Source organism: Tetrao urogallus (genome assembly GCF_951394365.1).
Source record: "Tetrao urogallus genome assembly, chromosome: 1".
Classification (NCBI taxonomy): domain Eukaryota; kingdom Metazoa; phylum Chordata; class Aves; order Galliformes; family Phasianidae; genus Tetrao; species Tetrao urogallus.
Genome location: NC_136813.1, coordinates 154352469 through 154367977, shown reverse-complemented (window position 1 = coordinate 154367977; position 15509 = coordinate 154352469). Strand labels below are relative to the sequence as shown.

General features: G+C 36.5%; 1 protein-coding gene across 1 annotated transcript in view; it reads left to right on the top strand.

The window, feature by feature from the left end:
- The window catches only part of PTPRQ (protein tyrosine phosphatase receptor type Q), a gene marked incomplete at both ends in the record, with an annotated part of 121080 nt that overhangs the window by 51295 nt on the left and 54276 nt on the right, over positions 1–15509 (top strand). Inside the window, 6 exons of the mRNA XM_079545547.1 lie at positions 2008–2168; positions 3764–3909; positions 9909–10071; positions 10559–10849; positions 11141–11416; positions 12339–12490. Coding sequence (XP_079401673.1) covers positions 2008–2168; positions 3764–3909; positions 9909–10071; positions 10559–10849; positions 11141–11416; positions 12339–12490 — 1189 coding nt within the window. The remainder of the gene's footprint in view (positions 1–2007; positions 2169–3763; positions 3910–9908; positions 10072–10558; positions 10850–11140; positions 11417–12338; positions 12491–15509) is intronic.

Sequence of the window (15509 nt, the reverse complement as noted above, 5' to 3'; positions counted from 1 at the left end):
CACTTATTATTTTTTTCATTTTTACATTTTAAATATTTAATGGACTTGGCTATGTGATTTCATCTAGTGCATTTTAATGTGAGATTTGACAAGGCAAACTGCCTAGGTGCTGCTTTCTGCTTTTGGGGGTCATCCAATATTTTACTTGGAGATTGTTACTCCCAGAGCTTCTTACTAAAGGAAGAAGCTAATACTGATGCTAAATAAATGCTCTTTCTCTTAACTACATTGCAACAGTTACAGAAAAATTGGTAAATTTAAAGATTTGAGAAAAAGAATTCGCAACTTCTAAAACATAAAGAGTAACATTCTCATTTTTATTATCTTTCAAGGCTTTGTCTCAGTATAAGTTGCCTTTGAGTACTAGCAAGCAGCAAAGAGATTTTCTGGGTGCTTTGATCTACAAACTCCTATTCTCTGAGTCTGCACTGCAGTACCAAGGTGTATTAACAAAACTGTTTAACTTGACAAGAGCTATTAACATTTTTCTGTAGTAGTTAAGCAACCAATACCTTAGTTCTTTCAAGAAAGCATTTCAGACTCAAAAATTGTTATTCACCTGTTCAACAAATTTGTGTGAGATAATTACTGACTAAAAGTACAGCTTTTTCATGAAACTGTGGTCCCTATCTTTTTCACGTACGTAATTTCTCAGTTACTTTTGTAAGTTCTCAGTTCTTTTGTCTCAGTTAGTCACTTAAAACTTAATGTTTTTCATTAAACTTAGTTCTTAAAATTCCTCAGCTTACTTTACCCTGCTAGACCTTTTTCTCATTGTCTGTGAAGCCTGCATCCACCTTTGTCAGTGTTTTCTTATTGCTTTGATTACAGTCTCTGCTGCTTTCCAAATAGATAATCAACTTTTATTGAAATGCTCCAAACTTATCTATGATCTAGGTGTTGAGATGTTATGAGAATGCAGTTACTCAGAACGGGAATGTTTGCAGCAGTAAGCTGTAAGTTTTCTTACTTAAGTTATAAGCAGCTACATTTTTCCACACTAAGAATATAATGGGCAAAGATCCAAGAAAGTATGTCTTTTCTTCATATAGAATCTCATAACTGTAATGGCAAAGCTTCATATCTCTTTACAGACTACTCAGACTCTCAGAACTTTGAGAATAATATAAATGTTAGTAACATTTTCTGTTATCAAGACTATTTCCCAAGAAAAGATGAGCCTTTTTTTTTTTTTTTTTCATTTTGAACTTGTCAAATTATAATTCCCCTATGAAATCCCAGTAGAGGCACATGGCATCCACTCATTCAAAATTGTTTTCAGGATTGGAATGTCATCTAGCCTTTTCTGTGCTAAGTTTTCATAAAATATTAAATAACAGAATTTTAAAATTCAAGATAGTTGTTCCTGTATCTTATTTTATTTTCTGATAATCATTTCATACCTATGCTAATACCAGCGTTTTATTAATGTTACATCTTATAGTCATTCTAGGCTGGTTTTGACCTGACTAGAGTTCCATTCTGATCCCCTGCTACATTCCACCAGAATTAACTCAGCACCAGCTAATTCCTGTTCCATATCATCTTCTATTATTCCATTTATAACTTCAGCCTTCTGACCAATTTCACAGAGTCACAGTAGGGCATGCTCCCTGCTATAATCTTTTTATATTTCGCTATTTCTGTCTAGGGAGACAGTTTAGTTATGCCCTAGTGTGTCCTTCCCAAGGATACCACACTTGATAGCAATTACAGGATGGATATGCTCCTCCTTGATATTCCATATTATAATCTTCTTTGCTGATGTAATTTACATACATGTTTCTGTTGTGTTTTGTTTTGTTTCCTTTTTAAGTGAAATTAAGAGCTCCATTGAGATACAAAAGCACAGAAGTGAGCTTTTCAAATATATATGGCAACATTCATCAAGATCTTCCTTAAAGCCAAAAATATATGTATTTGCCACAAGATAGCATTTTTCTATTTGACATCATATACCACAGTTGTGTCCATGCATAACTAATTAATAAAATATCTTTTCTTCAGGAATAAAATGTCAAAAAGGAGTGTTAATGTAACAGAAACATCACTGGAGTTCACAGATCTGGAAAATAACTCTGAGTATAGTGCATATGTAGCAGCAAGTACAAGGTTTGGAGATGGCAACATAAAAAGTGATACTATAATATTCAGAACTTCTGAAGGAGGTAAGCTTATATACAATATGAATATTTGATTTCATTCAGCCTTGATTTTCTGTCATTATAAAAATATTATATGTTAATAGCTGTTTTCTCTACCTTATTCTGACATAAGTTCTGATAGGAAAAATGCTCCTCAGAGGCTCTTTCACAATCTCATAGGGATCTGAACAAAAAAATGAAATCTGTGCAATGATTTACTTGTTTGTTTTCTTTTAACAATTCTCAAAATGGTAGATCACTTCTTTAAATGGTCGTATGTAGGGCTGTGATTTTTTTTTTTTAGTTTCTTTACCGTTTCTGGTTTTCCCACCAAGCATATTGATACAGTGCATTCCTATAGGCATAGTACACAGGCATATTTCAGATCTATCATACAGAGATCAATTTCGCAACAATCAGTAGCAAGACTAGTTTTTATCAGAGTCATAGCTCAAAAGGGTTTTTAAAACACTGGGTTGTAGACTTTTCCCAGCCTTTGCTACTAATGCTGTTTTGGAAACATGAACTGATATTTTAGGGCAGGGGTTTAACGTATGGATCTTGGAGTTTCCCTTCCAATTAATGTTTTCATACGTTATACAAAATAGAACAGCACAAAACAAATGATCACCTACAGTGTTCAGTGCTCTACTGCATTTGTATGGAATGCTTTCATATATGGCCAGAACTATAGATGTAAATTCTTCTAAGCTGACATAAGGAATTGAGTTTGAGCCTCCTACATCTCTATGCTACTGACAAGAACGATATTCCTTACCAGATAGCAGGAGATTCTAGTTGAAGAATATTTACATGGTCCTTCCTGTATATTGAGTAGGATGAGGAAAGAGAGAAAAACAGAAATGATTGTATCGTCCAAATTTAAGTATCTGGTTAGCCTTCAAGAATTGTGAGCTTAAACACTATTTATAATTGTCAAAGAGAGAAGGAGGCTTTTAATTTAGGTTTTCTGTGGGTTCCACAGCAATATGTGAAGCAACTTCTTCACAGTGACAGTAATGGAGCACTGGAACAGGCTGCCCAGGGAGGTTGTCAATTCTCCTTCTCTGGAAATATTCAAGACCTTTCTGGATGCCTATCTGTGCAGCCTGCTGTAGGGAGCCTGTTTTGCAGAAGGGTTGGACTCAGTGATGTCCAGAGGTCTCTTCCAATCCTTACAAATCTGTGATTCTGTGAAATCCTTTTTTTTTTTTTTTTTTTTTTTTTTCTTTTCCTATTAACTCTATTTGGAGCTTAGAGACTTCACTTGGTCAACTTTTATGTTTATGAATTAGATAGTGTCAAAATTCTGTCACTAATTTGTGGGCATGCACAATGTAGGCTTTCCATGTGTGCAAACCAGTAAGTACAGGACAAATTCCGTAAGACAAAAGCTTCTGTGTGCCTCTGCACCTAAATAAAAACACATCTGAAAAGCATGGTTTTAAAATGTTGCTTGCCGTTTCAATTTTACTTTATCATTTCTAGAAGCAGTTTTTATAACATATTCAGAAATACATTTAATTTGACACAGGATGTTGTCAAATCTGTAGGGGCTATTTCATGAGTACTATAATGTACAAAACTGTTAGGTATGCTAAAACTTAACATATTTTCAGCTCCAGGTGACCCACCGAAAGATATTGTGTACAAAAACCTTACTTCCACATCGATAATGCTTTTCTGGTCTCCTCCTCAAAAGCCTAACGGAAATATACGGTACTATTCTGTTTATTTCAAAAATGATTCAGGAATATTTATACAGGTAAACTTCTTTTTTATATTCTTCAGTTGTACAATTCAGTAAAGTGTTCTAATAATTATTTTGGTAAACATAACTTATATCAATTTTACAGTTATCAGTGTAATGTCTTTTCATATTTTCTTTACCAAAGGCAGTTTTCTAACTTTCAAAGACAGAAGCACAACTTGTAATATTGTGTGTTGTGTTGTACATCTCATTGGACATTAAGCACAAGAAGAGTTATTTATGAAGCAAACAGGCCTCCTCCATTACTCTATAATGCAAAGCTTATGTACGGATATATGCACACATGTAATGCATATATAAACACAACACATAGACAGAAGACCCATTGCACATCCTTGAGACTATCTTATTCTGATTTGTCAAGTTGAAGTAATTCCTGTAACAGCTCTGTTTATACTTTTTAGTGCATGTTTGCACAGTACTGAAAATAAGAAGGTAATACTGTCAAATTAGAGACCAGTTTATTATTTCATATTTTTGTTACTCTCAGAGATAAATTACTGTTTAGTATCTTGAAACCAAGACATTTAGAATCCTAGCATAAAGCATAAAAGGCAAATTTTACGTGATTATTCTTTGGTGATCTGGACATTCTCTTCTAGGTTTTTGTTGTTGTTGTTAATACTTTCATTCTTAATTATACATCATATTTATTAATTTTACATACAGAAATACTCTCCTTCCTAAAAAGTGTGCTTTTATAGAGCAGAAATAAGTTTCCTTTACAGGTTTTGCTTTATAAGCTTTATATATGGGGAAGAAAAAAAAAGGGAGATTTTAATATCATGAAGAGATTAATGCATGAAAAATTACCTGTGCTGCATACGTTTAACCTCAAGATATGTCTAGTGTGAGGTATGCATGTGTTTGAGGATAATAGAAAAAAAATTCACAGATCTTAGAAATAACTAAATTCAACTAATAACTGGTTGAATCATTGCTGACGTGTTTCAGTGTTCACACATCTCTGACTTCCCTGAAACTGTGTAGTTGCTAGACTCTGTCTGCATATTTTCTGATGCAATCAGGACCATGCCATGCATTCACATTCTGATGAGATTAAAATTAGGGCTACAGTTCAGAGTGTCAGCTTCTACTTGCACACAGTACTGGACCAACAGCATTTTTCTTGTCCTAACAAATCCCTGGAGAAACTTTGACACCAGTTTGTTGCCTGAACAAACACATCCTATGAAATTTGTCTAATACTTGGACAACTAAAGGAATGTTAGAGGAGGTCTACAGCCTATTACTGTGTTTAGGAAGGAGGGACACCGAGATGAAAGAGTAAGGTGAAACTGATACAGTGAGACCTATTATCCCTCTGGATTTGCTGAGGACTCTGGAAATGAAGGATAGGGAAGATGGAGCACAGTACCATTTGCCAAACAAGATGAGGGTCCAGTTTTGTTGCAGTGTAAAGGAGTTGCGCAAGGGAAGGACAGTGGCATGGGTAGAAGTTTCTGCTGTGCTTTCTGATTATGTGCTTGACAGCAGAAAGACACTGCCAATAGCTGCACTTCTAGGTGTAGAAACCACCGTTTTCATCCTTTCAGCTTTGCTTTTTAACTCATTCCACTATGGGAAACTGCCAGAAGATAAATTTCAGATACTACTGCATCTGTCTCTTGCTGGACTTGGAAGATCATCATTAATGTATCAAACTGTGGTGCACTCCTTATCTGTCTGCTCCCCTGAACTCCCTCTGCCATTCACATCCCTCTGTTCATTGTTTGGCATGGCAACTACCATACCTACTGCTATACCGTTCCTTGGCATTTCCATGGATGTAAGACATTGAAACAGGAGAAAAAAACAACTTTTGCAAATTCGTCTCTGTCAGATACTTCATACTAAACTTTTACAACAGAGAAATGTGTGTGTGGAAGCCAGCGTGACTGGTGTATGTGTAGAAGTCCTCACACATTTTTCAACTCCTTGGAGTATAAAGCGCTTAATAAGAATAACATTGTTAAAAACAGGGAATTTGTAGTTGCAGAGTAAAGCACTTCATTTAGTAAAAAATAATCAAAAGACCTGAGATTAAAAATGCAATTTACTTCTTGGAGTGATACAGAAGGTCACAGGAAAAGTGGTTTCTTGTCCTAAAAAGAAAAATTACAAAAGTTCATAGGGTAAAGAATAATGCATAGTTCCTTTGCTTTATAGATCTACATGAAAAATTGCACTGTGGCTGTTCATTTAGAGGGGTTTCAATGCTCAGACCTGGCATTTAGACCAGAACAACAGAAGGAAATCTTAGTGGTGGAGATTAGATTTGAGAACTTTGGTTGATGAGAGGGCAGCTTCAGTGGAATACTGGCAGGATCTGAAAAAAAAAATTGTCAGAGAGGGAGGATTGAATGGCAGCCAAATACACTGATCATTATCAAGTAAAGGTAAAGATTTCCAGTACAGTGAAGTGAAGTGGTAGTCTGTGGTAATAACTTGAGTGCTTTCCAGGCAGCATTGCTAGCAGGTAACAGAAGAAACCATCCCTTGCTCCAGGCTAGATTCAAGTTCAGCTGGATCTTTCAGATTCTCCTGTCACGAGTCTAGGGAAATTGCTACTTTTTGTTTTCTGCTCCTGGCTCTGCACCAGCGTGGTACAGAGACGACACATTCTGACCAAGGACAACTCCTGCAATGTTGCTCTTGTTCTTGCTACTGCTATGTCATGCTGTTGGATTCCTGCAGTTAAAGCTTTCACAGTTTGAAACAGCAGCTTTTCAAATTTTGTTCAGTGGTTCCTTGTGTGATGATTCAAGCAGTCATATTACCCACACTCTCAGTGTTACCATGGAAGTAAGTGAAAGAATCAATGGAAGCAATTTTCTTGTTGCTGCATAATGATCCATACGCAACATTATTGACTTGAACAAACTATTTTATTCAATCTCTGTACACTTGTGTTTTGATTGGAAAGAAAGTGAGAAAGGTGCAAATTTCTAATATAAATTTGTACGTGGACACATGACAGCTGTCCTGCTCCAGACTAGGCAGGAGAACCAGAAGCTAAGCAGAGAAAAAAAAACATGCTGCTCTTCTAACAGCATATTAGACCCCACAACATACAACTGGAACATGACTGGATGCAGTTCAGAGTAGAATTTGGCTTGATTCATCTTAGAATGCAGACAAGGATTGCAAGCAATGTGCTGTATTAACAAGCAACTTTTTTCTCTTGCCAGTACGACCAGGAGGGGAAAAAGGAAAATGCTCTTAAGTACAACGCAGATTTTTGAAAAGCTGGTCTCAAAACAGTACAGACCACAAGAGGCAAGATAGCAAACAGTGTGTTTTATATTTCTTGAGGGATGGCTTGGATTAGGCCTCAAAGTGTTACTACTCACCTGATATCAGAGTAATGTGATATTCTAACTTAAAATAACAATATGGTACAATGAACCTAAAGAAAAAAAACAATGGGAAAAGGTCAAGAGCGAAGAAGAGCAACGCTGTATTGTCTGAATAGAACCAATTACAGCTTTATGCCAATGGAAATTTCTGCTGCTGCCTAGGGTGAAGAAGATACTACTTTCTGCTGACGCTTTCATGGCCTGTATTGCTTACATGTAGCTGCTTTAATAATCTGATACTTCGCTATGTCAAAACTTCTTTCATGTATGGATGAAGAAGGGGATAGAAGGAAGAATTTCTTCAGCTGTAGCCAAAGATCCTGAGCTGTTTGCTTTCATCTGCAGCCACAGTTAATTGTAAAACTTCCTATAGTGTCCTGTCCCCAGGGTACAATTAGTACAAGTTTCATCTTTTCTCAGTTTGTACCCACACAGCTCTTCCTGTCCTTCCTTTACTCTTCATTATGTGTTCTTTTCTAATACTCCGTTATACTGGAAGTTTGAGGTATTCCTCACTTATCATTCCTTGGGCTCCTTGTATTAATGGGACTCTCTCTTTAAAAAGCTTTTTGTTGAACCACCAAAACCCCTGTTGTTATTGCATTCACATTAGTTCACCACATGCCAAACTGACAGGCAGCTGGCTAAATTGTAAAGGTATGCCTTTTAAAGTCAGAGTTGGATTTTCAGCTGTTCATATTAGTAAACTCACAATAAATCTAAACTCAAAATTTGATGTGGTACCTTTGACAAATTTAGCTTGAAAACTCAGAAATATTTTAAGTCCTTTTTTGATCATACTAGTTGTTATTACTATTCAGTTATTAATGTCAGCTACTAAGTATTACTCATAAGAAAAATATACAATAGTAGGAATAACAGGAGGGTAGTAGGATGATGCATCTCTTTCCAAAGGCATTTTCTGCCACACTGTGCTTGAGCATCAGGTTATTTAATTAAATCCCTTTTTCGATCCTTAGCTTCCTGCATCTTCCTCTGCCTGAGTATAAAGAAAACTCTTCCCAATCTTTTTCAGTTATTTACATGAAGACAGTGTTATCTTCCATCTATATTTAGATGAAAGTCATATATAAAGGTAGAATTTCTTTGTATTTTGCCTGATGTTGACCTAACCTGATCTTACATAGAATCCTCTCCATGTACTTTAAGTCTGCCAGTAGGAACGGATATAGAAATCTGTACTGTCAATTTGTGCAGCTTCATTGTGCAGATGAGTGCTAGTAACTGCTGGCAAAAACAGTTGTGAATATCTCAAGGAAATCAACAAGTATTACCTCTTTATGTTTGTTTTTGTTTTGTTTTCCTACAGAAATAACGTAATTTTGCCTGTACAAAAAAATAATAATATGTCATGTTATATTATATATAAATCAATAGAATTTGCAGGCAAAGTAATCATGCACCACTCAGCTATTTAGTAGAGAGTATCACAGTGATTTCTTCAATAAGAACTTTCCTCAAGAGAAATATAGCCTAATTTTATTACATGGTTTTAGTATGCCTTTCTTCATGCACAGTATTTCTGAATATGCAAACATTATTGTCATCTTAACTGCTGATGCATCTGGTCAATGGGGCAGCGTGGCTGCTTGAGAGGAATTATACTGATACTTCAAAGTTTGACTTCCTAGCCCTATACAGGATCTGACTATCTTCATCGGGTGCATAACCAATGTACAGTTTTCAAATGCTAAGCCAAACCACTGTGGGTTCTCTGACTGAGGTTGCTTTAAAACGATTAAGATATGACAGTTTTTGTTATATGTTATAGCTGACCTTACGCAAATAATCCAAATTATTTTTTTCTTTCCAGTTTCAAAAATAGTTCATTCCAAAACAGCCTCCTCATAATATCTGATCTAAAGCAGTAACCTATTGCAACAGTCATAGCTTTGGCGAAATTTTGTATGTAGTTTGAAAGAAAATAGGATTTGGTTCTCATGCAGTTTTGATAGCAAATAACTGCACAAGGAAAAGAATTCTGTTTGTCCCTTAAGTTCAACACAATCCAATGAAGATGGTTGTTTGCATTAGAAATAACGACTTGTTCTAAATGATAAGCATAACTAACAAAAGGAACCATTTATCATGTGTTTTAGTAAGATCTCTGCTCCAGGAAACTTTTAGTTAAAAGTTTTATGTAAGATCTATTTACAATAGGAATAAAGTGAGGGAAGTGCTTTGGCTTACTTTATATAGATCAGACAAGACAATCACATGTGCTCATGTAATCTGTGAACAATTATCAGATTTTTTTTTTTGTTGTTTACCTGTTGCAATATGAATAAACTCACTGCAATATTACAGATCTAATGTGATTACAAACAACAAAAAAAAAAGTGGATTGAAATTCAATTACTACAAACAACAGGAAGAGTCGATTTGGTATACTGTGGTGCTTAGCAGGAGTAATACTTCACATCTTTGTATAAATAACTTGCATATTTCCATAAAAATTGGAACTTATTTGTAGTCAAAGTATAGATTTACTTCCCCTGAATAGTATGGTGAATCATCTCTCTCGGTGATGATGGCTAAATGGGAAGCTACAAAAAGAAACCATTGAATAAATAACATTGATTTTCAGTGATAACACATTTCTTTTTCCTTCAGAATTTCACAAGTCATGATAATGACAGCAATATCAATATGTCATCTGCAGTTTTGGATGATTTGGCCAAATACAGCCATTATACTCTATGGTTAACTGCAAGTACAGCTTTTGGAGATGGAAACAAAACCAGTGAAATAATAGATGTGTACACAGATCAGGATAGTAAGTGAATAACTTCTTGATGTTACAGTGTATATCAGTATTCACTCATATTCATTATGCACTCATTCAGTAGTCACTCATTTTAAAATGATTTTACCTTTAAGATGGAAAAGTTAAAATAAAAAAAATCCAGTAAATCATACTTTAAAATTTTCCTTTGCTTAGAAGACATTTTGATCTGAGTCTTTGCTTTGTAATACAGCGAACTGTAGTTCAGAAGCTCTTTTTTTTGGATGCAATCAATAAGAAAATTATCTTAAACCATCATTAATTAGTCAGATGTGACAGAGATGGTTATACATACACGCTATGAAAATATTTTGCATTTGATAGTAAAAAATAAATAATTTTAAGAAGTTTTACAAAGTATTTAGTGTTTTACAAATGAGATTTACAAATAATCATATTTTGGGCATGTATTTCTGTTTTGGTTTTGGGTTGTTTATTGCTGTAATCCACATATTTATTTTTTGTTTTTCTCTCCCAGTCCCAGATGGTCCTGTTGAAAATCTGGTCTATGAAAACATTTCCTCATCTTCTGTAAATGTAAGCTGGCTTCCACCATCCCAGCCAAATGGTTTAGTCTTCTTTCATGTTTCTCTAAGTTTATTACAGTTAGGAACCAGTAAGATATTGTCTTTTCTTACTTACAATACAAGCATCATTTTTGACAATTTGGAGAAATACACTGATTACATTCTGAAAATCACACCAACTACTGAGAAAGGATCTTCTGAACTGCATGCTCTAAGTCTGCATATAAGAACTGATGAAGATGGTAAGTTTAAGAATAGTTTTTATTCATTCCTAAAGAAATTTGGAAAATAAATAGTTTTTGAAAAGAAAAACAAACTTTATCTTTCTCATTTTATTTAAAACTTCATTGTTTGCAAAATGGCAACCAACTGCTACACATTTCTCATGCTGAGTCCATGAAATTGTATTTTACTCAGAACAAAACTTTAACCAAAACTAAACTATCTAATCTAGCTGAAACACGTTTTTCATTATAACTCGTATTTTTTCTGAGGTTATCCTTTTTTATTCTCTTTCTTATTTCTTTTTGTAGTCCCAGAATCAGCACCTATAATCAAAACATTTTCAAATCTCTCAACTACCTCAGTTATGCTTTCATGGGATCCTCCTGTTAAGCCAAGTGGTATTATAATAAGCTATGATTTAAAATTGTTTGGGTCAGAAAAGAATGTTTCATTCTCTACCACCAATAATTTTATCATCTTGGAAGACCTTGTACCATCCACATTATACAGTATTTACACAGCTGCAAGAACAATAAAAGGATCTGGTCCATCTTCTGTTCTTCATTTCTACACGGATGAGTCAGGTAAGCAAATGTGATTGTAACCAACATCGAAATTTTTGCTGTATATTATTGGATCTGACTTAAATCTGACATCCCACATTGAAAGAGCTGAGATGAAAGATTTATTTTCCAATGTCTTGTGTGAAGAGCTCTCAGAAGAAAGAAACACTGCAAGAGAAATCTTTTCTTAGTTCTCCTCCCATCACAGTGTGCCAGAGGAGGTCATGTTCTGCATAGAATTACAAAAGTAATTTCGTGGAGGAACATCTTTTGCTTCCAGAATATATTAGAGTTGATCAAGTGTCAAGGAACTTGAAGAAAGCAACTTCATCTCTCTTTGTGCAAAACTGAAAAATTATAAAACATGGAAATATTTCTGACATTGTTTCAGGTCTCCTTTACAAGAACCTCCTCTCACCTTTGTGGCAAATGATGCTATCTTGTAGGTATATGTATAGATGTAGGAAGACAAATACATTTCATTCCAGGAATAAATTCCAAGACTTTTGTTAAATGTCTCAGTTCTTACAATGGGCCCATTTAAATGATAAATAGTTTTTTTTAGATATCTGAGAAGATCCCTTGCTGACTAAACATATTCCTGGTTAATGGAATCTCCCTCAGCAATTCTAGAGACTTAGCATACAAGAGAAGTGTTTGTGCTGTTAAGCTTATGAGTTGCAGAAGTCATTCCCTGTCTGCCTACTGTGCAGTCTTTTGCAGTCCCCATGGGAAATGAGGTGCTGTCACGACCCCATTTTCTTCCATGGTTCTTGTTTCAGGCCAAAAAGAAATAAAATAAATACATAGGAATGAAGAGCCAATCTATTGAGTTCAAATACAAATGGTAACAAACATTCATATGTTTTGCTGCTTCTCTGAAGTGCTTGGTTTTGCCTGGAATATTTGTAATTTGGATCTAAAGAGCATTTTTCTTTTGCAGTGCCATTAGCTCCACCCCAGAATTTGACCGTTACCAACTACACTGCAGATTCTGTGTGGCTAAAATGGGATCCAAGTCCTCAGCCAAATGGTGTTATTACAAGATATAATCTAAAGATTTATCACAACGATACTGAAAAAATATTTTATCAGGTACGTTTGTAGTATTTGTGTTCAATTTCTTTGCCAGATAAAGTCTTCTTCCAATCTTCTACAAACAAAATTTATGACAAATACTTTAAAGGTCTCTTCTACTCCTACAGTTAGGAAACTTCTATACCCTCCCACCATGCATATAGCTCAGATTTTAAAATTTAATAGAAAAATGTAGTTACATCTTAATTTGCTTTCAGCATCTAATATTTCACTAATTGCAAGCTTTATTAATCTTTAGTTCGTATTTCCTTTTAAGTATGATGTTAGAAAATGACAGAAGTGACTTGTTTTGTGGCCATTTTGTATCTGTGGACTTCCAACATTCAAAAAGAAGAAAAGAAATTCCTCATCATCTTGAAAAAAAAAAAAGGTTAAAACTTGTTTAGAGGTTTTCATTTATTTATTTTTACAGAATAGCAGGATAAAACTTAACTGCAATAGATGCTGTAAAATTAAGTATAGAAATTGATCAAGGCATTTATGTCTGGTTCCTTGAATGGTTAGCAAGCGGAGACCAACATTGCATCTCAGGCTTAGAAACTGTGTAGTGTTCATGAGAGACACATGAAAAAAAAAAAAAGCTAGAGTGAGAAGACATTGCTGCAATCAGCTATAAGTTTGAGACAATGTAAGGTCTGCTGTGAGACTGTGAAGAGAATCTCCCTCAGCAATTCTAGAGACTTAGCATACAAGAGAAGTGTTCATGCTGTTAAGCTTATGAGTTGCAGAGATCATTCCTTGTCTGCCTACTGTGCAGTCTTTTGCAGTCCCCATGGGAAATGAAGTGCTGCCATGACCCCAGTTTATTTCCATGGTCCTTGGAGGAGCTGAGATACCTTGCAGATACAACAGATGCCTTTGGAATCACATTGTCTGAGAGCCATGAAGTTCCCCAAAGGTTATTCTCCACTGTCTCTCTGAGGCAGACTCCAATCCAAATAAATTACAGAAATTGTATCAGTATTTGAATGAAAATGCCATGCCCCACATTTCTTTGTGTCCAAGAAACCAGATTTAGGTTGTAGCAATGAGAAAGACAGCAAGCAATTTATTTAGAAATACTGTAGTTAGGCACCATAATTCTCTGATAACATGAATCCTATAAAATTTTCACCAGGTTTTAGAATCACAGAATATCCTTAGTTGGAAGAGACCCATAAGGATCAGGGAGTTCAACTCCTGACTCCACACAGGACCACTCAAAAATCAGACCATATGTCTGAGAGCATTGTCCTGATGCTTCTTGAACTCTGGCAAGCTTGGTGGCACGACCCCGGGGAGGCTGTTCCAGTGCCTGACCACCCTCTGGATAGGAATGTTTTCTTGATATGTTACCTGTCTCTTCACCTGACACAGCCCCATGCCAGTCCCTGAGGTCCTGTTGCTATCACCAGAGAGCACCTGCCCCTCTGCTTCCCTTATGAGGAGCTGTAGACTACGATGAGGTCTTCCTTCTATCTCCTTCAGGTTGAACACATTGAGGGACTTCAGCTGCTCTTCATACATCTCCCCTTCGCCATCTCTGTAACACTTTTTTTTTTCTTGCTGAAGTTCAGATCTTTCCCTGGTGCTTTTGGAGTCCTTTGAAAATATGCACAAAATATAGCATAAGTGTGTGTGATGTCCCCCATAAGTTCCTCATAGAGAAGTTGTCAATGTAAGAGCTGGATAAGCACACAGTGAGTTGGAATGAAAACTGGCTGAATGGCCAAGCCCAGAAGACAGTAATCAGTAGTACGAAGTCTCAGAGACCAGTAGCTAGCAAAGTATTCCAGGGGTCAGTACTGGGTCCAGTCCTGTTTAACATCTTCATTGATTATCTGAATGAGGGGGTAGAGTGCAGCACCAGTAAATTTGCAGATGACTTGAAACAGGGGGACTGGCTGACTCATGACAGAGCTGTGCTGCTATCCATAGAGCCTTTGACAGTCTGGAGAGGTGGGCTGACAGGAATCTCGTGGGGTTCAGCAAAGAAGAAATGCAGAATCCTGCACCTGGGAAAGAACAATCCCAAGCACCAGGACTTGCTGGGAGTCAGCCTGATGGAAAGCAGCTTTGCAGAAAAGGACCTGGTGGTCCTTTTTCTGCATGAAAGGGGTCCTGGTGGGCACAGAGTTGAACATGAGTCAGCAGCACACCCTTACTGCTTAGCAGGCTGATGGTATTCTTGGGAAAAGTGTCACAGCACGCCAAGAGAGATGATCCTTCTGCTCTACTCAGCACTGGTGAGGCCATAGCTGGAGCACTGTCACCAGTTCTGGGCCTCCCAGTACAACAGGGGCATGAATATTTTGGGAAGAGTATAATGGAGGGCCACAAAGATGATAAAGGGACTGGAGCACTTCTATGAGGAGAAGCTGAGACAGCCGGGATTATTCAGTCTAGAGAATAGAGTATCAGTGAGGACATTACTAACGTGTATAAACACCTGGAGAGAGGATACAAAGAGAACAGAACCAGACTTTTTTCATTGGTGCCCGATGATAAGAGAAAATGGGTACAAGCAGGTTCTGTCTAAATCTCAGAAAGCACTTCTGTGCCATGCGGGTGACATAGCACTGGCACAGGCTGCCCAGAGAGGCTGTGGGGTCTCCTCCTTGGAGGTTTTTAAAAGTTGCCTGGGCATGGGCCTGGACACCCTGCTCTGGGTTTCCCTGCTTAAGCAGGGGTTGGAATAGATTGCCTTCAAAGATCTCTTCCAACTCTAGCCATTCTGTGACTCTAAAGAACTGCTACCAGCAACTGTACTGTGTTTTTTAGCTCTTCATCAAACTCTGTTGAGGTAAATTAAGGGAAATGTGAAGCTATGACTCATGACTTCCTTCACTGAAGATGTGTACTATGGAAGTAGGCAGTTGATAAAGAGTTTGATAGAGAGAAGGTGGTGTAGAGGTGGCGAGAGTTCTCAGTATTGGGGGGGAAAAAAAGGCATATGTGGAGTTAATCTATTCTAAAAATGCTATGGTAATTATGATGCCATCCTTTGGCATATCTTTCTTACAAGCCACAGTGAAAG